The sequence below is a fragment of the Stomoxys calcitrans genome, chromosome 3 (assembly GCF_963082655.1).
Source record: "Stomoxys calcitrans chromosome 3, idStoCalc2.1, whole genome shotgun sequence".
NCBI lineage: Eukaryota > Metazoa > Arthropoda > Insecta > Diptera > Muscidae > Stomoxys > Stomoxys calcitrans.
Window position 1 is genome coordinate 150997551 of NC_081554.1, and position 24904 is coordinate 151022454.

Here is a 24904-nt window from a genome sequence, read left to right on the forward strand (position 1 = left end):
GCCTGTTAAGGCGAATATCATTAAATTTTAAAATTTTTGTTTGTTTCTCTTTCGAGACGAGCTCAATGATCGGAGATTTTCTTTGCAAATGGAAAAGGAAAGCCAGATATCGCAACACACACCAACCACTTTGGGAAGTGTTTCGTCTTAGGTTAGAAGACTTTTCAACCATATTAGGTGTGACGGCTTCAAGGGCCGTACGTTTGTATGTTGCATTTGTATCGTATTTATTGCAAAAACGCCTCTATGATACAAATACCACATTAAACACGCTCGACAACCCTGTCTATTAGCTGGACTATTACCAATGCATGGGTTTTCGTGTAATGGTAGATTTTTTGTCTACAACAAATTACCCTACTCTAATGGTACGCACATGATTTTGTACATCTGTTGGAAGTTGTATTGATGTCTTCGAACGCTAGACAACGGCAACGGTTCTTGCTGTTGCTATGTCACATAGTATGGTTAAAAAGTTTTCTAACCAAAGACGAAACGCGCCCCATAGTGATTGGTGCGTGTTGCGATCTCTGGCTTTCCTTCTCAATTTGCAAAGAAAATCTCCGAGGTCGTCTCGAAAGAGAGTCAAACAAAAATTTGTATTTTTTGTTATTTTTATTATTTGGGAGTAATTATAATATCTTTGTATGTTAAAATTGTACTTCTAAAATAGGCCGAATGGCTTCCATTATATGTTTGAATAAATAAATCCAAATCTTAAAGTAGACCGATGGGGACTGCAAGGGACGTTATAATTTTTGCGCTCTTTCGAAGAAAATAAAAACATAATTTTCCTAAAATCCAACATTTATATCATGCGGTTATTTAGTTGTTTTATTGAAAACATTTTTATTACTCAGTAAGCCTAAAATTATTTATCTAACAGTTCTATGCACTTTTAAAAATTTTAATTTACAGACTATTTGTAGTATACATTAAATTCTGTTTTTCACTTTTTTCTGATAATAAGACCACTGCTCCTTGACCAACCACAAATTACAATTACTACGATAAAAAATCAGAAATTGTAAGATGCGGAATGTAAAGAAGAAAAAGTCTTATAAAAAAAATCTTGTATAAACACAAAACCTACTGTGTAATATTTTTTTGGAGAAATATATGGAATTTTTACATAGTGTAGTGTAAAAAAAAACAAAAAAAAAGGAAAATCCATGGAAAGAAAACTTATTTTTTTTTAATGTTCATACATGTCTGCAGTCAAATGGAAGCAAAAACAAAACAGTAACAAATGTATAGTGACCATGAAAAGCTATTTTCCAAAAGCCGTCCGCAAATGGTGGAATTTGATACAGATTTCGATGATTCGAAAGAATTAAACAAATGTGTATAGGTCTAAGAAATTGCTATCCGTATTGGATTTAATATCTGTCCATTGCGATAATGTGAAAATATATGAAGCAAGACAATTCATTCAAAAATCGTATTAGATCCAAAACGTATCAATAATGACGTAGAAGCTAAAAGTATAACATTAGAACAAATTTGAGTTTTTTAAGAAAATCAAATATCTATTAAGCAAACAATTTGATTTTATAGTAGAAAAATTTTCCCATTTCCAATGGAAAATTATATTCACATAACTTGCTCTTGTATTAAAGGTGGCCATTATATGACTGGCTGTTTTGAAAAAGGAAGAAGAATGTTTTCAAGCTACTATATTACAATAGAGAAATAAAAGGCAACAGAGCATATATATATGTGTGTGTGTGTGTGTGAGTGTGTAAGTATAAAATAATAGGAGAGTGATGGTTTACTAAAAGTTACAATCCTAAGTTATCACTACAATTCTTTTTCCGGCTTGGTTTTCTTGGCCGTTTTTGTCGATGTGGAGGACGATGTGGAGGACGATGTGGAGGACGATGTTTCGGTTGTGGTTTCGTTCGCTTTAGCCTCTTTGGCTAGTTGCCATCGTTTGAACTCAATCATTTGCATAATACGCACTCTCAAATGTGGTTTACGCAGCATCACAGTCGATAGCTTGGCGAATTCTTGCGAGTACATAAATACTACGGGAATGGTAACGTCGTTGATGCCATCACCAGACATTGCAAACATGGGTTGCGTTTCTCCCGAAGACCCGGGTACATTATCACAGACGATTAAAGCTAATGCGCCGGCTTTTTGAGCCAATCGAGCCTTGCTGACAAATGTACAATCGCCACGTTCGGCCACAAGTATTTTATTTTGAACCTTTTCTGCATTCACAAGATGATCCTCACAAGCCCTCGATGGTTCGGCAAGTATAATTTCACTTTCGACAAATTCGTCTTCGGTTAGTTCAGGACTAAAATGGGATGGACCGGCCATTAATGCTGTCCACTCACTGCCTTTGTCATCAACAGTGTACGCAACGGCCTGTAAGTTGGAAAAAGAAATATAAAAAGAAAAAAAAATTAATAAATGTACATACCTTTTTTGATAAAACTTAAAGAGGATATTAGCAAGCAAGAACTTAAAAAGGCGGTTATTATATTTCCTACCCTAGGTAAGCTTACTAGGTAGTCTCCCTGTCATATAATCGCCAAAAAGCAAACAGCAAATATGATTTACAAAATTATTGTCAATCCCATGACAGCCGGTTATACGCACCGGATTAGCCCGATGGAACCCTCATCGGCAAGGGCCGCCGCCTCAGTGTACGTGTTCGTCTTTTTTCGTCATGGGAGAGGCATATCCCGGAGTGCCTTGTCCGCACGCTTCTGGTCCGTGCCGGGATTGAAAAGAACCCCGGACCCTAGTTCTGTTCGGTTTGCCAGAACCGCCTCCATCATCGGTCGGTGTCGGTGAGGTGTAACCGGTGCATGGAGTGGGTACATTTCCGATCTTGCTATGGCCTCACTTCACTACGGGAGTATAGTCATACTGGATATGTTTCAATGTGCTGTGCGAACATAGCCAGCAGTGGGTCACAAGCGTCGACGTCGTCGCCTTCTGCGTACTCGTCGTCGGACTATGTGACCCGCCGACCTCTCCCGTGCGGCAATATACGCAACAGCAGCATCCCAGCCCCAATATTGCCAGGACAGTGCCGGGAAATGTATCATTTTTGCAACTAAACTGCAACGGTCTCCGTGGCAAGATCGATGAGATTGTGGATTTCATGAGTCGGAAAAATATATTAGTCGCAGCGATCCAGGTGACAAAGCTGACCAACACCTGCAGCTTTCGCAGTAGTCACGGATACAATGTGCTAGGTAAGGGTCGCTCAAGGAATGAAGGTTAGGGATTGGCCTTCATGATACACCATTCCGTGCAATATAGACCCATCTCAACTGCGCCTGGCGCCAGTGACCCCTACATGGAGTGCATGGGGATAGCAGTCAGGTCCGGTTGGTAGCTGTGTCCCAATTAATGGCTAAGCTTACAACCCCGACATAAGTGGGTTACTATCTGGCCATAATCGTCTGGTTTTAGGGGACTTTAAAGCGCATCACACTTCATGTCATTCTCCCCTAGGTAACGACCAGGCAGAGCAGTTTGAAGGCTCCACGTTTTGCACGGTGGTGCAGCAGCCAGGCATTTCCATTCCATCCCCTGATCTCCTGAGTGACGTATCCTGGCAAAACATCATCTCATTGGGGTCAGACCACCTCCCCATAATCCTCACCATCGATCGACCACCCGACTTCATAAGGCGTTGGGCCCGACGGAATCTCAACATACATGTTGAAGAATCTGAATCAGACTGTTTGGTAACATCGCCAACACGTCCCTCCAGCCAGGCCTGAAACGCTGGATCGCCAATTATCTGTTTGGTTGCAAGTCATTTGTGGAATTTATGGATAAGAAGTCGAAGCGCCGTAGAGTGAAACAGGGAGTTTCCCAAGGTGGGGTGATATCTCCGGCACTGTTTAACCTCTACCCATCCATTTTTTTCCGACTCCTACAGAGCAAGATCGGCTTTGAAATTGTTTAACCCAATTTATCATGTCAATCCGTTTAAACAGCAATTCTTTGAACTCAATGTTATATGGGGCTGTTAGCCTATATAACAGGAATACATATAGTCCAATGTGGGCTGTATTTTTCGTAGGTTCCACGGGTTTATACGACTAGCGGACCCTAAATTAGGTTTCTGTATTCTAACAAGACATGGTTTCAAATTTTACCGAATCTAGGACACCGTAGTGCAGAGGTTAGCATGTCCGCACAATCAACGTCTTGTGCCTGGCTTTCGAGTCCTGGTGAGAACCAATGTTGGCACTGAAAAATATTATTTCCTAACAAAATATAAGAAAAATTCTACCAAACTCTACCAAAACCTACCAAATATTCAACAAACATAAAAAGCGGTATGTGCTCTTACACTCACCATCGAATAGTTGGTCCTTTTGTTATTCCATTTGCACCACGTTGAATCATATATGTATACATTTTCAACCCTACAAAGTATACATACATATCCTCCGTCTGTCTGTTGAAATCAGTCTACAGTCCATAAAAATAACGGACATAAAGGGTGTTTTATAGCTATTATCTTTTTGGCACTCTTCTTTTTTGTTTCACTGTCAAACATCTTCAGTTTGGTCTATAATTTAACCATAAATCGTCTTACAAACGAACAACCATCACCAAATTATTGAATTTTATTATCAAAATGCGTGCTCTGTTAAGAAAGTTCATCGCGCGCTTCTTCCATTTTATGGATGAAGCTTATTTTTGGTTCAATGGGTACGTAAATAAACAGAATTGTCGATTTTGGAGTGAAGATCAGCCAGAAGCATTGCAAGAGCTGCCAATGCATCCAGAAAAAGTCACAATTTGGTGCGGTTTATGGGCTGGTGGCATCATTGGACCGTACTTCTTCAAAGATGATGTGAATCGTAATTGTGAATGGTGAGCGCTACCAAAAAGCAAGAGCTTGACCTGCATGTAATGTGGTTTCAACAAAACGGTGCCACAATGGACTTATTGAGAGGGGTGTTCAGTGAACATTTTATTACACTTTCGAGACCGCTCCACTGGCAGCCTAGATCGTGCGATTTAACGCTTTAACGTTAGACAAATTTTTTTGGGGCTTTGTTAAAGCTCATGTCTATGCAAACGGGCCCCTTCGATTGACGTATTGGAAGACAACATTGAAGCATTATTCGTGAGATACCAGCCGAAATGTTGGAAAGAGTTTGCCAAAATTGGACTAAGTTGATGGACCATTTAAGGTGCAGTCACGGTCAACATTTGCATGAAATAATCTACAAACATTAAATTATATGGACCATACCATCGATTCAAATAAAGATTTCATGCATTTTTCTGAATTTTATCTTTTTTTTTGGGAAAAACTTTCTTATAGCTCTTTAAAAATCACCTTTTAGTTCAAAGATAGGCTATATCATGATAAAACACTCATGTATGCCGATCTCCCATTAAGAACTTTTTAGTTCATAAACGTCGTATTTTTTGTTATCTCCTCCATATGCTGGCGACATTTGTGAGGTACTTTGCCATGTAAAAACTTTTCCCCAAAGAAAAAAAGGAGGTTCCTTATCATTGAACTAAAACTTGACTCGGACAGCACAAATTGATATGTGAGAAGTTTGTCCCTGGTCCTTAATGGAATGTTCATGGGCAATTCTGCAATTTACCCATATTACGATGAACGAGTATGTATCATATATTGGAGAGGGAGGCTTGGTCTACAAGCACAACCGGAGGTCATTCTTTGTCACGGCTTGGTTGCAGTTTCCCGAAGGACTGTAAACACTCTGTCCTTTTCTGGACGCTTGGTATACACGAGCGGATTTCAGAGGAGAGTCTTTATTGAGTTCTTAGAATATAGATGCCCATACGAACGCCTTGTAAAATGAAGCAATTTTGAGACGCAGTTCTACGACATCTTTCAAGTTCTACATGCCGGATTTGCCAATTTTTAGCTTCGAAAATATTTAGCAAAATGCCGATTTGTCAATTTTTACTCCAAAACTGCAGATTTTTTTAACATTTTGAAAAATTTTTAAAAATGTTTGCTGGCAATTTTCAATACATCGAACTTCTATTTCCGAAACTAAAAATTATAAATTTCTTATTCGTAGTAAAATTTTAAGAGAATCTAGCTATGTCCGTCTGTTGAAATGAAGGTAGGTCTTTAAACATGTATTCATTGACCGGAAGCTTCGCAAAATTGTTTTATATCCTACACCACCACTGTGTACAGGGTATTATAACTTTGTGCATTTTTTTGCAACGATAAGAAGGAGAAGAGCAAGACCCATCGATAAATATAGCGATCGGCTTAGAATCACTTCCTAATTCGATTTAGCTATGTCTGTCTGTCCATGTATTCTTGTAATCAAGGTACATGTTGCATTTGTTGTCCGATTTGCACAAAATTTTGCATAAGTCTCTTTTTTTGGTCCAAGGAAGAACGCTATTGATCAGTCCACATTTAGATAGCTCCCATATATATCTTTCATCCGATGTGCCCTTTTAAAGCTGTTGAAGCCACAACTTTTGGTCCGATCCTTACAAAATTTGGCACAAAGTTTTTTTTTTGACGTCGCAATATGTTTGCAAAATTTCATCAGATAGCTCCCATATATATCTTTCATCCGATTTGACCTATTTAGTCTGTAGAAGCCACAATTTTCGTCCGATCTTTACCAAATATGTAATGAAGTGGTTTTTGTGACGTCAAAATATATGTGCTTATTTAGATATAGCTGTCATATATATCTTTCATCCGATATGGCTTCTAAGTCTTTAGTATCCACAATTTTGGTCAGATTTTGATATAGCTCCCATATGTATCTTTCATCCGATTTGACCTATTAAGACTGTAGAAGCCACAACTTCCCAATATTTGTGCAAAATTTCATCAAAATCGGATCAGATGAAGATTTAGCTTCCATATATATCTTTTATCCGATATGGGTTTTTAAGCTGGAGAAGCTACAATTTTGGTCTGATCTTTACCAAATTCGCAATATTTGTGCATTATTTCATCAGATTCGGATCAGGTTTAGATATATCTTCCATATGTATCTTTCAGCTGATATGGCTTTTAAGGCTGTAGAAACTGCAATTTTGTTCCGATCTTTACAAACTTTTGCAAGAGATATTTTATTTAGCGCTCCAATACGATTGCAAAATTTCATTAAAATCGGGTCAGATTTAGATATTGCCCCATATATATCTTTCAACCAATATGGCATTTTAAGACTGTAAAAGCCACAGTTTTGGTCCGATATTTACATAATTTTGCATGATGTGTTTTATCTATGTTTTTATGAAAATTGGTTCATATTGAGATGTGGGTTCCATATATATATTTCATCCCATATGGCCTGTTACGGCTGTAGTCGACACAATTTTGGTCCGAACTTTATAAAAGTTAACGTGAGGTGTTTAATGTCCTAGCATTTTTGTTCTAAATTTCATTAAAGTTGGCCTAGATTTAGATATATATCCGATATATCTTTCATCCGATAAGGCCCTTAAAGTCGGTATGTATGTTGACTCGGTAGAGTAGGGAATTATATAGCCGACTCCGCCCGACTTATGCCTTTCCTTATTGGTCTGCTATAGGCAAATTCAGTTGATATAACCCCCATATTAACCGATCGTACGTTTTAAATTCTTCAGTCCATAAAAGGCGTAAATGTTACATTGTTATATCACCCTTGACCTCATGCCAAAATATTTAGTTCTAGTTGCCATAAAGACAGGCAATCCTATTTCCGGCCCTATTTGTTATGGGAGATTTACTATACCGCTTGATAGTCGTGCCGACTACACTCCAAATCGGAAGTAATTGGGACATACGTGGCATTTGGATCGATCGATTAGATTTCTTAAGCTCATTGTAGATATATTTTGTATTAATTTGTTAAAATTTTGTGTATAGAGTGATATAACATCTGACAACCATGCGAAATTCGGTCTAAATCGAACCATATCCCGATGTATCTGTCACGAATGACGTATTTTTTTATGATTTCGCCCATAAATTTGGAAGATTGAGCTTTATTAAACTCCTCTACTTCACATAAGGCGTATTTTTTACCCTCGTCAAAATATATTTATATAATGTTTTTTTAGAATTATGCGTTTTATAGTTAAAATATATGTTCCGACTTTGTGTCGTTTTTTATACCCACCACCATAGGATGGGGGTATACTAATCTAGTCATTCCGTTTGTAAATAAAGCAAATTTTGCCAATGAACATTCCACTTAGGAACAGGGGCAAACTTCTAACATATCAATGAGTGCAGTCCGATTTAAGTTTAAGCTCAATGATAAGGGGCCTTCTTTAGCCGTCCGCCATGCGACACCTCTTTGGAGAGAAGTTTTACATGGCATAGTACCTCACAAATGTTGCCAGCATTAGGTGGGGAAAACCACCGCTGAAATTTTGCATGTAGTGTTTTCTTACGACTTCTAATAACTGTACTGGGTACGGTCCGAATCGGTTTATAACCTGATAAAGCTCCATATAAACCGATCTCCCGGTTTGACTTCTTGCGCCCTTACAAGCCCCAATTTTGGTCGAATTTGACTGAAATTTAGCAAGTAGTGTTTTGTTATGACTTCCAACAACTCTGCCTACTACGATCCAAACTGGTCTATAACCTGATATAGCTCTCATATAAACCCATGTTCGATTTGGCTGAAATTTTGTATGTGGTGTTTCGTTACGACATCCAACTACTGCGGCAAACACGGGCCAAATCAGTCTATAACCCTTTATAGCTCCCATATAAAGCGGTCTCTCGATCATCTTTGTTCGGTTCTTAGAAGCTGTAATTTTTGCTGATTTGACAGAAGTTTGGTATGTAATAGAATAAAATTATGCTCTTCAACCGATTTTATTTTGTATAAATTTTTTGCAGAATCTATGGTAGTGGGTTCCCAAAATTCGGCCCGACCGAACTTAGCACGCTTTTACTTGGTTTGATTGAAATGCCGAAATTGCCGATAGTTTTCTTTAAAATTGCTGATTTGTGCTATATGACGTGAACATAAAGCCGGCACGGAATTCTCCAGCCCTGGGTTATGTAAGTCTTTTTGATGATACAATAAGCATCTGCGGATCATGGGGAGGGTTGTCAAAATTTAGGAGATCACGAATGGACGTGGCCCATGCTACGAAATTATCCCGGCACGGGATAACTATGATCACCACAACATTTGGAACTTTGATGTCTGTGTTACTCGATATTATAAGGCGAGTTATGGCGCCTTTAAATAACCAATGGCCATCATGTTCCCGTGGCGATCGGTCCTGTGAACCGGAACGAGCTTGCTATCTCCACATGCAAATATAATAAATATAAATAAAGGCGCCAATAACTTGTCATTCGAACATAATAGACACTAAGTATTTGTGCAAAAGACGGTCCCACCCGGCCTCTCACTGAGACTCTCCGCTCGATACCTATGATTGTCCGCGACTGCTGTTGTAGCAACTCTATATAGAGCATTCCACTATCCGCAACCTGTGGACGCGCTTGGTAGGTCGCAGCTATGCTTCTCGTGACAGAAATGAACACCACATAGATCGGACCTCAATGTTCCAGCCTATGTGGTGCTCACAGCCATCCCGTACCGGGCTGTTGCTGGCATAAGATGGGAGCGTGCCATTCGCTACTAGATCATCATTTATATTTGAAGTGGCTTGCTGCTATTCTCTGTTAAGCACTTTTTTTGTCTGAATTGTCTTCAGACACTTAATCTTCTTGTTATCTTAGACTACTGGAGGCCACCGTAGCGCAGAGGTTAGCATGTCCGGCTATAACGCTGAACGCCTGGGTTCGAATCCTGGCGAGACCATCAGAAAAAATTTTGTGCGGTGGTTTTCCCCTCCTAATGGTGGCAACATTTGTGAGGTACTATACCATGTAAAATTTCTCTCCAAAGAGGTGTCGCTCTGCGGCACGCCGTTCGGACTATAAAAAGAAGGCACCTTATCATTGAGCTTAAACTTGAATCGGACTGCACTTATTGTTATGTGAGAAGTTTGCCCCTGTTACTTAGTGGAGTGTTCATGGGTAAAATTTTTAAATTTGCATTACTGCTCTAACAGTAAGTGGCCGATCAGAGGATGACATTTATTTAGTTAATCCTTAAACTATTGTTATAGTTATATGATTAAACACCAATCTTTATAAACTTAGTCCCCTTTGCTTAATTGTATAGATTCAGAATTATGACTAAACATCTGTTTTTTTGTCTAGGTTATCTTTACAAATTAAGTCCTCTTGTCAATCTCTACTACTGTAGGTGCCTTAAGTGGATATTTAGATGGAAATATCGGATGGATCTAAGGTCTTCCACATGGAAGTATGTCTTTACAACAACAAAGGCAAACGGTGTTCCCCCCTCTGCTCTTATATATACGAAAGCAGCCAACCGTTATAAACTATTGGGTTGCCCAAAAAGTAATTGCGGATTTTTCATATAGTCGGCGTTGACAAATTTTTTCACAGCTTGTGACTCTGTAATTGCATTCTTTTTTCTGTCAGTTCCCAGCTGTTACTTTTAGCTTGCTTTAGAAAAGTGTAAAAAAAGTATATTTGATTAAAGTTCATTCTAAGTTTTATTAAAAATGCATTTACTTTCTTTTAAAAAATCCGCAATTACTTTTTGGGCAACCCAATATATACCAATATATTGCCAAATTACTTTTTTTTACTTTTTGTTCAATAAAATCTTTGACAGATCTTTATAGTGTGTTTGTAAGCAGTTTACCTGTAGTTGCGCCAGTTGATTTAAAGATTGCAATTTTGTTAACTCCAGCATTTCTTGCATGAATTGCAGACCCATTTCCCCTTCTTCAGGAGATTTTGCCTACAAAAGAAAAAGAAATCATATAACAAATCAAAATTTTTGCATTCGTATTCATTTACAACAATGCCAAGCAAAACCAATAAGACATACATACAGAAATGCACAAAAAGGAGAGAGAAACGAAAACAAATTAAAGAAAACGATAACTCACATTATAAAAACTATGAAACAGTCGCACCTTGCCATCGCCTAACGAAACCATTGTGATACCCATGTCGTATACAGCTCGTAAATGATCTGCATTGCTTGCTTGAAAGTCCAGGGCTCGTAAACGTTTTGTTGCAGGCGTGCGCGGGCACGAGCCGGTAATGAAGTTGCGTAAAGGCTTGCGTACTTTCTCAGGAAAAAGCTTGTTCGATGAGGGACATGTGCGCATAAAGTCTAACACGTTATGCTCCTCGGATTGTCGGAAGTCTGCAAAAAAACAAGGAAAAAATTATTTGGTTTCGATGTTTTAATTTGTACAGTAAACTTACTATATGTGGAGTTGCCCAATTGGGCCAAAGAAAGTGGCAGTAAATGGGCTTCGGTGGTGAACACAAACTCGTCAATATTCAAAATTAAATCTTGAGGTTCTGTAAACAATAGATACAAGTATTTAAATGTTTCCGATAGAACAAACGAATCCATGCGATCTTCGTGTTTTCCAGTGCGCACATCATTTACCGCAGCATAGCCACAGGGGACTTTGGCGTACTGCTGCAATGCTTTAAGAGCCTTTTTGCCAACCTGCAAGTAGTGGTGATCACCGGTAGCACGATATAAGAAGTAAGTAGACTCTATAAACTCGGGGCGTAAATGGTGTTGGCCCCAGTGTATTTGGAAATCAATGGTAAAGGCTTCTGGTATGAAAGTATGCATTTGCATAACCTGATAGAGCATCTCATGAGTTTGCACAGCGGGTTTCAAATCACCCGACAAGACTTGTAGGCCGGGCCAAAAAGCGAGAAGAGCATCCATGAAATTACGAGACTTTGCATGTGGACGATGCATGAGAACATCCAACAGCATAGGACCTTCGCTGACATATTTCATAACTGCATTATAATGGCGATTAAATCGGGCCAAATATTTGTCGTCGCCCAATAGCACGTAAGATTTGAAGAGATATTCGTAATAGGAATCAATGCCAGCACCGACACCAGAATCACGACGCACCCAATCACCGGAATGAACATTCAAAACGGTACCCATTAAGTCGGACCCTCGGTGGCGCAGTTTCCACAAAGCATCCATGGCAGCATGAGCACGAGCCTCGAATATAGGATCGCCTAAAAGCGATAAATATAACAAATGATTGAAAAGTAATGCAATGCAAAATATTCCGTAAGAAATTACTAAAGCAAAAAGTTACTTTATTTATTAGGGGGTTAGATGTTACACTGCTTGTTGCTTACCTGTTAATCTTGACAAAGCTGCAAATTCCAATAGAATTGTCCCCGCACAAGCTGTACAAGTTTCTCGGGATTTTTTTAAGAGTTCATCCTTCATGCCGTACCGCAAATTAACTCTGGCATGTGGTATGCCTGTTGATGTATTAAATGCAGGCAATAGGCGATACCCTAAATCACGGGCCATTTCCAAAAGCTCACCCTTATACCAGGGCATTACCTGAGCATTTTTACGTATATATTCGGCTAATATATGTGCTGACAACAAACCACCCATCATACGAATGTTGGTCTCGAAGACTGATACAATTATGTCACTGTCAAATTGTACATCACGTATCACCAATTTGACAGCATGCTCAAATTCAGCAAAATCACCAAGAATAACTAATGTATCCAGAGTATCCACTAAGGTCATAGAAAAACTGGAAACATAAGTGACAACAAATAGCCAGTATTAATATTTTCAAATGATAAAACGTCCTTATAATAGAGTCTCCCAAGAGTGCTCAAGGCGTTGAAAGAATCATTTACCTATACATTACGTACGTATTTCTCATAGTATTCCACTGAGGAATAGGGAAAAACAAGCCATAAAGTATAGAAAGCGCTCAATTTTATTGATGCTTTTTTATAAGAAATATTTTTTAGAGAATATGCCGCACCGCGTGCCCCTTGAGCGACATGACCATAACACACACTTTAGTTGCCACCACCGAAAAAGTGTTTGTCATTGGTATAAAAGCTCCGCTGATTCCATAGTATTTTCCCTGTGGAAATAACTTATGCTTGATGCAGTTGTCGCCGAGGTGATAATCACTGGCTTGGGCCGTTCCGAAACTAGGAAAGGAAAACTGTGATTGTTGTTCTTACCATTTGTTTTGAAACACAGCGTCTAAATAGATGCTACATGGTTAAAAAGAACGCTACATAAACACCAACGATTGTTGAACATATTTGCGAAAGCGTTAAAAAAAAAAAAACAAAAACAGATTAAGAGCAAAATGGTTAGGTTAATTTAAGCACCATTCACAAGTGTGTCTTTTAATGTTGTTAGGAAATACTTAGTCATAATTTTGTAGTGTTTTAATATTTTTCAAGTACACTGATAACATTAGATTTTCAGATTTTTTGATCCGGAAACCCCAAAACCTTCAACTCCAAGACCATTTCACACAACTCTATTGATATCCATAAAATCAGTTTAGATATTCGGAAGTAAGCTATATCTGAGTATGAAACGATTTACCTATAAAATTCATGAATAATGTCAGTAATCAACAGAAAATTTTAACGCAATATTAAGTCGAACTTTTTTTTCATGTAACCAAAACGCAGGGGATGTCCCCTATATACAGTGCATTGCGTTGGCAACTAGCAGCAATCCCATGGCAGCCGGTTGTACGCACCGGATTGACCCGATGGAATCCTCGTCGGCAAGGGCTGCCGCCTCAGTGTACGTGTTCGTCTTTTTTCGTCATGGGAGAGGCACATCCCGGAGTGCCTTCTCCGCACACTTCTGGTCCGTGCCGGGATTGAAAAGAACCCCGGACCCTAGTTCTGTCCGGTTTGCCAGAACCGCCTTCATCATCGGTCGGTGTCGGTGAGGTGTAACCGGTGCATGGAGTGGGTACATTTCCGTTCTTGCTCTGGCCTAACTTCACTACGGGAGTATAGTCATACTGGCTATGTCGCTAGGTGCTGTGCGAACATAGCCAGCAGTGGGTCACAAGCGTCGCCGTCGTCGCCTTCGGCGTCCTCGTCGTCGGACTTTGTGACCCCCCCGACCTCTCCGTTACGGCAATTTATGCAACGACAGCATCCTAGCCCTAATATTGCCAGGCCAGTGCCGGGAAGTGTATCGTTCTTGCAGTTAAACTGCAATGGACTGCGTGGCAAAATCGATGAGATCGTAGACTTTATGAGTCGGAAGAGCATATCGGTCGCAGCGATCCAGGAGACAAAGCTGACCAACACCTGCAGCTTGCACAGTTGTCACGGTTACAATGTGCTACGTAAGGATCGCTCAAGGAATGGAGGTGGGGGATTGGCCTTCGTTATACACCATTCCGTGCAGTATAGACCTATCTCGTCTGCGCTTGACGCTAGTGACCCATACATGGAATGTATGGGGGTAGCAGTCAGGTCTGGTACTGCCGAGATAGAGATATACAACGTGTATACACCGCCGGTTGGTAGCTGTGTCCCGATTAATGGCCAGGCTTAAAACCCCGACATAAGTGGGTTGCTATCTGGCCATAATCGTCTGGTTCTGGGGGATTTTAATGCGCATCACACGTCGTGGCATTCTCCCCTAGGTAACGACCAGCGTGGCATAGCTTTGGCAGAGCAGATAGATAGCTCCACGTTTTGCACGGTGAATGAGGATGCCCCCACTAGAATTACGAGGACGTGCAGCAGCTCGCCAGACATCTCAATTGCATCTCCTGATCTCCTGAGTGACGTCTCCTGGCAAGCCGTCATCTCTTTGGGGTCAGACCACCTCCCCATATTTCTCACCATCGACCGACCACCCGACTTCATAACCTCTGAGCGTCGGACGTTCTGCAATTATAAAAAGGCCGATTGGATGGCTTCAGAGAGTATACCAATCGCCGCTTCAGTGAACTGCCACCCCCCCTCTGATGTGCTCGTGGCCGAGAGGAAATTCCGAGACATCATCAACGCAGCAGCTGCTCGCTTTATACCAGCCGGTCGAATACCACAAGTGCGACCCAATTTCCCGGCGCAAGCAGTGGTACTCGCAGACGAGCGTGATGGGATTCGTGCTATGGACCCCGCTAACCCCAGAATCAGCGAGCTGAATCTGGAAATAAACAGGGTAGTCAACGAACATAGGCGGAATTTGTGGCTGGAACACTTGGAGCAATGTAACTTAGGCACCGGTGCAGGCAAACTGTGGGCCACTGTTAAGTCTCTCTCGAACCCCGGTAGACGGGACGACAGGACCTCGGTCACTTTTGGCGAGATAACCGTGACTGATCCGAAGAGATGCGCCAGGTTGTTCAACCGTCAATTTATTGTGCATCCCGAGAGAGACAGGGCAAGGAGGAGAGCCATTCGCCGTCTTCGTGGTCTCCGAGCCGACGAACAGCCATCACAATTTACCGTGGGCGAAGTTACGAATGTCATCCGTGGCGCCAAATCTTCAAAGGCGTTGGGCCCCGACGGAATCTCTACATTGATGCTGAAGAATCTGGATTCACCTGGAGTTGAGTACCTTACCACTGTCCTTAACCTGTCATTGAACACTCTTATAGTTCCCGATGTCTGGAAAATGGACAGAGTGATCCCGGTACTGAAGCCTGGAAAAGACCCGAGTTTGGGGGAGTCGTACAGACCGATCTCCCTTCTCTACCCAGTGGCAAAGACGCTTGAGGCATTACTCCTCCCGATCCTAGAAGCCGATACCCACCGCCCAGAAGCCTTAAGGTAGATCTACACGATCTAGAGCGTGAGGTTCAGCGCTACAAGAGAGAACCTCTAGATCAAGCGGCATATCAAGCGGGTCTGAACAACATTCATGCAGACACGATAGCAGGCGCGGTAATTGGCTACCGGGTGAATGTAGTCCTTGGAGAACGACCGCCACCCATTGCACCCGAAGAAATCGACCTCCCCCGGCAAACCAGAGTGGTTCTGGCTCAATTACGTTCCGGCAGATGCAGCCGCCTCAATTCCGCAGAGCTAGGATTGTTGCCGACGTGCAAGATGTATGTCCCGATTGTAACCAGGGACCGCACGATACACGTCACCTGTTTAATTGCCCAGCCAGACCCACTCGACTTAGACCCAGATCCCTGTGGACGCACCCCATCTTAGTCGCAGAGTTCCTGGGTCTTGACACTCAACAGAATCAAGCAGACGAAAGATAGAACACAATAAACTGCTACAACAACAACAACTAGAAAAGCTAAGGGTTGGAGGGGGGAAAGAGGCAGTAGTGTTTATTGATATTCGTCTTAAACTTCTGAACGTCAATGTCGGTGGGAAAGACATTAGCCGGAAGTCGATTCCACATACGAATGGTTCGGGCGAAAAATGTATTTGCTCGGTAATGCATGGTTCGGTCGACTGGCCAATCAATTACAAACGGGTGTGAGTTCCTGGCAAGTCTTGTATTCCTAGTGAACGTCCTAGCATCAGGGATAAGAAGACGAGTATCCCTGGAACACACGCCATGAAAATAACTATAGAGCACTACAACGGTCCCCACATTCCGACGACGTTCAAGAGTAGCAATAGAGTTGGATACTCTACTGTCCCCATCGCTCTCCGTTGAACCCGGTCAAGTAACACCAAGGATGATTTTGGAGTTTCTACCCATATATGAGAGTTATATTCTTCCATCCTTGGCCTTATGTAGGTAGTATAGATATTGAGAAGATTGGAAGAGGTGAAATATTTCTTGCACCGCTTAAGAAAGCCCAAACATTTGAATGCTTCTTTTGACACTTCGAATACGTGTTTTGACCAACGGACATCACATTGTATCTTCATGCCCAGAACATCAAGAGCATCTTACTGCTCAATGTCTATACCGTCGATAGATATCAACGATTGTAGGGGGTCAGTGAATCGCTTGAGACAAGAAACAGTACTGCGTCTTCTGCGCGTTAAAACTCTGTTCATTCTACACCACTCGGAAATTGCCAACAAATCCTGAGAGAGCGTCTCATCCATAATGCGCCTCCTGTCCACAATTTTTTGAGGACTGGACCTATGGTCGAATGAATATGAATGACACAGACTACTGTCAGCGGAAAATGAGTCGACTGGATTCGAAGCCTGACCCCATAGATCGTCAATGAAAATAAGAAAAAGGGAAGAGGAAAGAGGAAAGAACAGAGCCTTGTGGCACACCTGCGGTCAATGTATACTCATCGGATGAGAACCCATCTACAACAACTCGTATAGTCCGATCTCTGAGAAAGCTCGATATAAATCGAACAAAGTTATTACCGACTCCAAAAGCGGCAAACTTTGATAAAAGTGCACCGTTTCATAACCTATCAAATGCCTTGGAGATATCCAGAGCCACGACCTTACTCTCACCAAACAGGTGGATAGAGCGACTCCATCGTTCGGACAAAAATGCCATTAGGTCTCCCGTAGAGCGATTTCTGCGGAAACCATACTGTCTATCGCTAAGAAGGCCATTGGACTCTAAGTATCTGACAAAATTATGATTAACCATAGTCGCCATAACCTAGGAGAGAGCGGAGCATATCGCAATTGGCCGGTAATTCGCAGGGTTGTTCGCCCCACCATTTTTGGGATGGGCTGAACGTTCACAACCTTCCAACGCGCCGGGAAAACTCCCGCACGGTAAGCAAGGTTGAAAAGGTTGCGTAGTGTACGAGCAAGCGTCGAAGAACACTTACAAAGGACAAGTGTTGATATACCGTCCGGGCCCGGAGATTTATTAACGTCGTGATACGCAAGGACCCTTTTAACTCCACGTTTTCGAAAGAATATCTGAGCCATCGAACTAGGTACACTATCAATCACGGGGAGTGGTTGATTGCTAAACGGCAAGAAAGAATTTCCTGCAAACGTTTCAGCCAGTAGATTAGCTTTATCAACCGGGTCAGTAAATACCTGGTCATCCTTAACAAGAGTTGGGATTACCGATGGGTTGCCCTTTACTCTTTTTACGAATGACCAAAGGCTCTTGCTTCCCCTCGGAGAAGCAATAACTTTGGCACGAACACGCTGTTCGTAAAGAAACTTTTCGTGTCTAAGTACACTGGCACACGAAGTTCTTGCCTGTATGCGCAGCATTTCGATAGTGGAATTTTTGTTCAGACGCCAAGTCCTAAATACATTCGCTTTTGATCTGACAGCAAATTTTATTCTTTGTTTTACCCGATAAATTCTTAGTCGGAATGAACGATCTCATTCCTATTAATAACACTTCCTGCACCATTTCGACAGCAGCATTTACGTCTTTCGTATACAAAAATTGACCGCTTTGGGGCTGGGGAAGAGGCGGCGCGAAGAGCAGAAGGACGCTGAAGTGGTGATCGGAATTACCAAGAGGCGCAAGGACATTAACTTCATACTTCTCAGGGTGCGAAGTTAAAATTAGGTCAAGAGTGTTATGTTGGCGCCCTTCGACACATGAAATGTGTGTCGGTTCATTCACTAGTTGCATCAGTCCATTCGTCGCGGCGAAAAGCTCGGCGTATTGACCCTCTGGAATCGTATGTCCCGAATGATAAAGTCAAGAGGAGTTGTGGACACTAAAATCGCCAGCAACAACGATTTCACTGTCCGGAAAATCCTCTAAGATTGTAGTAATTGAGTCAGAAAGGGAGTCAAAGCCGCTTAAGGAAATCCCCCTTTCCGAGTTTGGACTTCTATATATAAATCCGATGTAAAGTACGTGTGTTCCAATCCTACAATTATCCCAAATGGTATTAAATTCCGGATCTTGTGAGCCCAAGTGTTGCTGCCTATGGAACACTATATCATTACGTACATATAGCACAAGGCCTCTTTGGGGGATGAAGAGATAGAGTGTTATACCCTGGAATGTGAAAATCCTGTGGATCAGAATCCTCATCCAACTGGGTTTTAAATAAAGCAAGGACATCCGGTCGATGATAATGAACATGGGAATATACCGCGAAAAAATTCGAACGTAACCCTCGTATGTTGGCAAAATGTATTCTTAGCTCACCAAACATTGTGTTTTACATTATTTATATAAAAGTGGTACAGTGATCACACCCGCTCACGTTGCAAAACCGAAATCTTGTGATGACTTTTATAACGCAGTCCAAGAATAGTTTAGAAACCACTAGGTGGCCCACCCTTTATACCCTCCACTATATGAATAAAATTGAAAAATTTGCCCAAGAACATTCCATTAGGGAACAGCAATCCTATGGCAGCCGGTTCTGTTTGCCGGATTGACTCGATGGAACCCTTCATCGGCCAGGAGCTGACGCCTCAGTTTTCGTCCTTTTCATATCCCGGACACAAAAAACTGATACAACAACAACAACAACATGCAATGTATTGCAATAGCAGTCAGGTCTGGTACTGCCGGTATGTACAACGTGTACATACCGCCGGTTGGTAGTTGTGTCTCAGATAATAGCCAAGTTTATTGGCCCGACATTATTGGCCTACTGTCTGGCCATAATCGACTGGTTCTAGGAGACTTTAATGTGCATCACGTTTCATGACATTCTCCCCAAAGTAACGGCCAACGGGGCATAAATTTGGTAGAGGAGAAGAGAAACGAACTTGCTCACTTTTATCAGCTAGACTAGGATCGCCACCTACACGTATAGACATGTAGTTACAACAACAACAACGAAGAGGTGCAGCAGCTCGCTAGACATTTCGATTGCATCCCCTGAACTCCTGAGTTACATATCCTGGCAAGCCGTCATTTCTTTGGGATCAGATGACCTCCCCATAGTTCTTCCCATCGACCATGCGGTCGGTCTGCGGACTTTATAGCCTCTGAGCGCCGAACGTTTATTAATCAGAAGGCCGATTGGGTCGGCTTCACAGAGTACACCAATCGCAGCTTTTGTGAACTGGCACCCCACTGAAATGTGATAGTTGCCGAAAGGAAATTCATTAACGCAGCAACCACTCGCTCTACACCAGCCGGTCAAATACCCCTAGTGCGGCCCAATTTCCAGGCGCAGGCAGTGGTCCTCGCAGACAAGCGTGATGGGATGCGTTGCCACGACGCCACTAACCCCAGAATCAGCGAGCTGACAGGGTAGTCAACGAATATAAGCGGAACACTTGGGTAGCGGTTAAGGCAAGCTGTGATCTACTGTTAAATCACTCTCGAACCCCGGAAGAAGGAATGACAAGACCCCTCAGTCACTTCTGACGACGTAACTTGAGTGCCCCAAAGAGATACGCCTGGTAGTTCAACTATCAATTTATTGAGTCTACCGAGAGTGACAAGGCTAAAAGGTCAGCCATTTGTCGTATTCGCGATCTCCGAACCTAAGGGCAGTCATCACAATTTACTGTGGAAATAGTTATGAATGGTATCCGTGGCGCCAAGTCATCCAAGGCGTCAGGCCCGATGGAATCTCTACACTTATGCTAAAGAATCTGGATCTACCTGGAGTCGAGTGCCTTACAATTGTCCTGAACCTGTCTCTGAACACTCTTATAATCCCCGAGTTTGGGGAGTAGTACCGATCGATCTCCCTTCTCTCACCAGTAGGTAAGAGTCTTGAGGGACTACTCTTCCCGAACGTTGTTGGATAATTTCCATTCACCGAGCATCAGCATGGATTTGAAAAACTGTAATGCGTCATCGCACATATTTTCCCGAACGTCGTTGGATAATTTCCATTCACCGAGCATCAGCATGGATTTGAAAAACTGTAATGCGTCATCGCACACATTTGTCGTGGCTTTAATCATGGCACTGGACCTATCGAAGACGTTCGACACGGTCAGCCATGCCAAACTATTTGAGGACATAGCCAATTCGTCCCTCCAGCCAAGCCTGAAACGCTGGGTCTCGAATTATCTATCGCCAGTTATTTGTGGAATTTAGCGATAAGAAGTCGAAGCAGCGTATAGTAAAACAGGGAGTTCCCCCAGGGCGGGGTAATATCTCCGGCACTGCTTAACATCTACCTATCCTCCATTTCACCCCCTCCATACGGCATAGACATGCCTCTTATTTCGCTGCAAGAGATCTGAAGATATCTGCCACCAAATCTTCAGCCACATGGTCAACTACAAATACGCGTGATGTGAATAATGAGCTGAATGTGATGACCGATGAAGAAATGATTCCGACCATCAAGTGTTCCAAAATACTTGGCTTCACATTTGACAGCTCTTGCACATTCTCCCCACATGCCACAGTAATTTGCGATAGTCAAAAGTAGAAACAAAGTCCTTAAGTCACTTGCCGGCAGCACTGACAAAGAAACCTTGTTGACCACGTGCAAAGCAATTGGCCGGTCAGTGGTAAGTTGTGTGGCGCCAGTGTGGTCTCACCAGAAATGGGACACGCAGTGGAATTATATGCAGATCTATCAGAATGTCGCTCGTCGAACTCCGACAGGCTGTCTCCACAGTTCTCAGGAGACAAAGACCGTACCCGCAGCAATACCTTCTGGACTGTTATCACAGGGACCATCCAAATAATCAGCTAATGGGTGGTGAATACCTATATATATCCACCGCCCAAGTCTTTTGAATGGAAGTCTTTTGATGGATGTAAATGATCTGGAGCTAGAGGTTCAGCCGTTTTACTAATCCATAAGCTAGCGAATACGCTAGACTGGTAAATAAAACACAGCAAATGAGTGAAATTATTCGAAAAATGCCTTTTTTTACCCATTAAGCAGATTTTCTCGCTTAGTTTGTATGGAGAAAAATGCTATTTTAAACACTACAAAACTCTCAATGATAACATAATACTTTTATGAAAATTTTTTCATAAGTATTGAGGGAATGTCCTACTGAATGAAATCAGCAAGTTTTTTTGATTCAAAATCTATTATCTGAAAAAAGTAATCGTGAAAAAATGTCGATAAATGCGAATATATAGTTGCAGTTGCCCAACAACAAAATATTGAATGCACTATATCTCAAAATCAGTGATTAGAGCAACTCTGATTTTGTGAATGTTCCTAGTTCGCGCCATTTTTCGTTGGTGTGTGTTATCGTTCTTAACTAAAATGCACACACACAATCAAAACTTATTGACAGATAATGCACTTCGAGAGAAAAAATTGCACTCAGCTGTTAACGGTACACTACCTGGTAAGCTGCTAATCTTATTGCCGTTTATTAGAACAAATTGTGTCATCATTCAATCTGAATGACAAAACAAAAAGAGGAAGAACGCAACATATTTATTCAATGATTATACGTTTTGGAATGCAAAAATTGCTTAAGATTTTAATAAAATCACATTTATGATCTCGGAGAAACATTTATTTAAAATTAAAATGCCTTATTTTGTTTGTTTTGATATTTAATTATTTTGGATGTGTGTCAGTGTTACCAACGTTGAAGCGGGAAGAGCGTTTTATTTATCCATAAGCGAATACGCCAGACTGGTAAATAAAACGACCAAAAAGTAGTTCCATTAAATTTTGATTAGCGAAACGTTCAGAATGTTTCAATAGGCCTGCGGTGACAATTGTCTGTCGCGAGCACGTGGTTTTGATTGGTCGAGAACGAGTTGATGACGCACCACGTAGAACACGGCCATTAACATCATATCATGATCAACATGTCAATAAAATCAAGGAATTAGTATTAAAGAATCGACGATTAATAGTCAGAAACCTAACTGATATCGTTGAAATTTCGGAGGGATCGGTGAAAACTATTTTAAAAGATCTTTTGAGCCTAAGCAAAGTGAAATCACGATTGGTTCCAAAATCAGGCAAAACTAGTTTTAACCCCAGGAACCCGAATATGGACTCGGGCCCGAAAAACCCCCTTCATATTCGGGTTCCTGATCCCTCCGAAATGGGGCGAAGTAGTCCAACCTGGCAATATGGGTATCAAATAAAAGGTATTGTTTAGTAGATTACGAATATACAATCAATTGTCCAAGTGTTCCGGGAAGGATCTATGGGTCTTGAAAATTTTGACTCCTATTTGGAAAATTTACGAAATTATTATTGTTATTTTAAATAAAACTAAATTTGCCTTTCAAAGTTGGAAAAATTTGTTACTCCTCCATATGTCCAACAGTGGGAAATAGACAAAAGTATTTAAAATAAAACTCTATTTGCCTACCAAAGTTGGACAAATTAGCCAGCCTTTGGCCGGGTTTGAGATTTTCTCCTCCTCCATATGTCCAACAGTGGGAAATAGCAAAAGTATTTTAAATAAAACTATTTACCTTTCAATATTTTTTATAAAAAAAGGCGCGTTTTTTTTGAAAATGTTTTAATGTTTGCAATTCGTAATCTACTCGTTCATATTAAGAGGGTTCCAAATTCTCAATACACCGTAGGTCCTTCCCGAGTCAAAATTTTGGACCTTTGTTTTTATATTCGTAATTTACTAATCAATACCTTTCATTTGATACTCATATTGCCTAGGTTGGACTACATGCCCCCAAGGGGGGTTTTTTGAACCCCTGGGGGGGGTCCACGGCCCCGTGACCCAAAAACGGACTTCATATTCGGGTTAGGGGATAGGCAAAAAATATGATTATTTTGCGAACTACTCCGTAAAATACAGTTCAGCCCAAAATCACTAAATTTTCTTTAAAAAAAAATAGCGTCGCATATCGCATTGAGATTTTCGCCAAAAATTCAACCAACATCGTTCCGTTTACCGTTTTGGAGTTGTTGTAGCCACATTGCAATCCTCGTCAAGCTCTTGTAGGTAAGCAAGCTCGTCCCGGTGCATAGGACTCGCCTTGTCATATCGCATTGCATAGCATTATGCAAGAGCCAGTGCCGCCCGGCCTCTTATTGAGACTCTCCTCTCGATACCGCTGATTTTCCGCAATTGCATTGCAGCTACTCCGTATGGTGGAATGTTCCATACGGAGTAGCTGCAACGGCAGTCGCGGATACGCCCGGTAACTCGCAGCTAAGCTTCTCGTGACAGCTTTGAACACCATACACATCGGACCTCAAAACTCCAATCTTTGTAGTGTTCACAGCTATCCCGTTCCGGATGACGTATAACTTCTGTCTATTCAGCAAATTCAAGTGACCAACCGTTTTGAGTAAATTGAAGATATTAAATGTGAATCGCTACGCACATGAAGGCTATTCTTGAAATTTACTTTAGCATCTGTTACGAGAACTAGAAAAACACATTGTTGTTGTTGTTGTAGCAGTGTTTTGTACACTGAGGCGGCAGCCATTGCCGTTGAAGGATCTCAACGGGTCAATCCAGTACGTACAACCGGTTGCCATGGGATTGTTGACATAAGTGTGCTGTTGCCAGGCTATTAATTTGAGGGGGACGAAATAGATTTGCCAGAATATGTAAAGTATTTTGAAATAACGAACAAAGTATTACTATATTTTGACCACAGTAGAACATATTAAAAAATTGGCCACAATTCGCGAAGCGGGAGACCCCATGGTGAGTCTCCCCTTTCCCCTATTGGCATTTGTACGTATTGAAAGTATATACTCCCATTCTACGAAATTTTAAAATTCGAAAAATAGGTTCTGTCTCATTTTCGTGGAGGTACGCCCCATAAAGTAAATTTTCCCCGCTAACTGTGGTATGGCAATCGACAAACGATTGCCTAATAGAGTTTGAATGCAGCCTAGACCTTTTTAAAGAAGAGATACAAAAATTCTGATCTCATTAAGAAATTTGAAACTCAGATAATGTTAAAAGTTCACTACCCTTAAGTTTCCAGGGACTTATTTGCGAGATTTCAAAGTTGGTCACATCGCCCTACAAAACATTTTTTAGACTAGAAAAGAAATGTATTTGTGGTTCGATATTTAAACGTAAATTTCAAACCACTGAGAAACCAATAATTAGTTTGTTAGACATCGCCTGTATATTTATTTTAATTTTGTTCATGTATCAGTTGATCTTTCCACTCTCTGATGTACAAAATCAATTAAATGATCAGAAGCAAATTATACGCCAATTGTAGCTTGAAACACGCTTATAAATACAGGTTACCATTTGTTAATAACGTATCTTTTTAATCATCATTAATAACGAACAATTTTC

The 24904-nt window shown here is 41.3% G+C and overlaps 1 protein-coding gene across 1 annotated transcript in view; it reads right to left on the reverse strand.

Annotated features, from left to right (window-relative positions):
* Positions 1–1800: 1800 nt before the first annotated feature.
* The window catches only part of LOC106086328 (ER degradation-enhancing alpha-mannosidase-like protein 3), a 49955-nt gene continuing 26851 nt past the window's right edge, over positions 1801–24904 (reverse strand). Inside the window, exons 4-8 of the mRNA XM_013250961.2 lie at positions 12206–12624; positions 11285–12079; positions 10960–11222; positions 10710–10808; positions 1801–2376 (exon numbers count right to left, since the gene is read on the reverse strand). Of these exons, the coding sequence (XP_013106415.2) occupies positions 1801–2376; positions 10710–10808; positions 10960–11222; positions 11285–12079; positions 12206–12624 (2152 nt within the window). The remainder of the gene's footprint in view (positions 2377–10709; positions 10809–10959; positions 11223–11284; positions 12080–12205; positions 12625–24904) is intronic.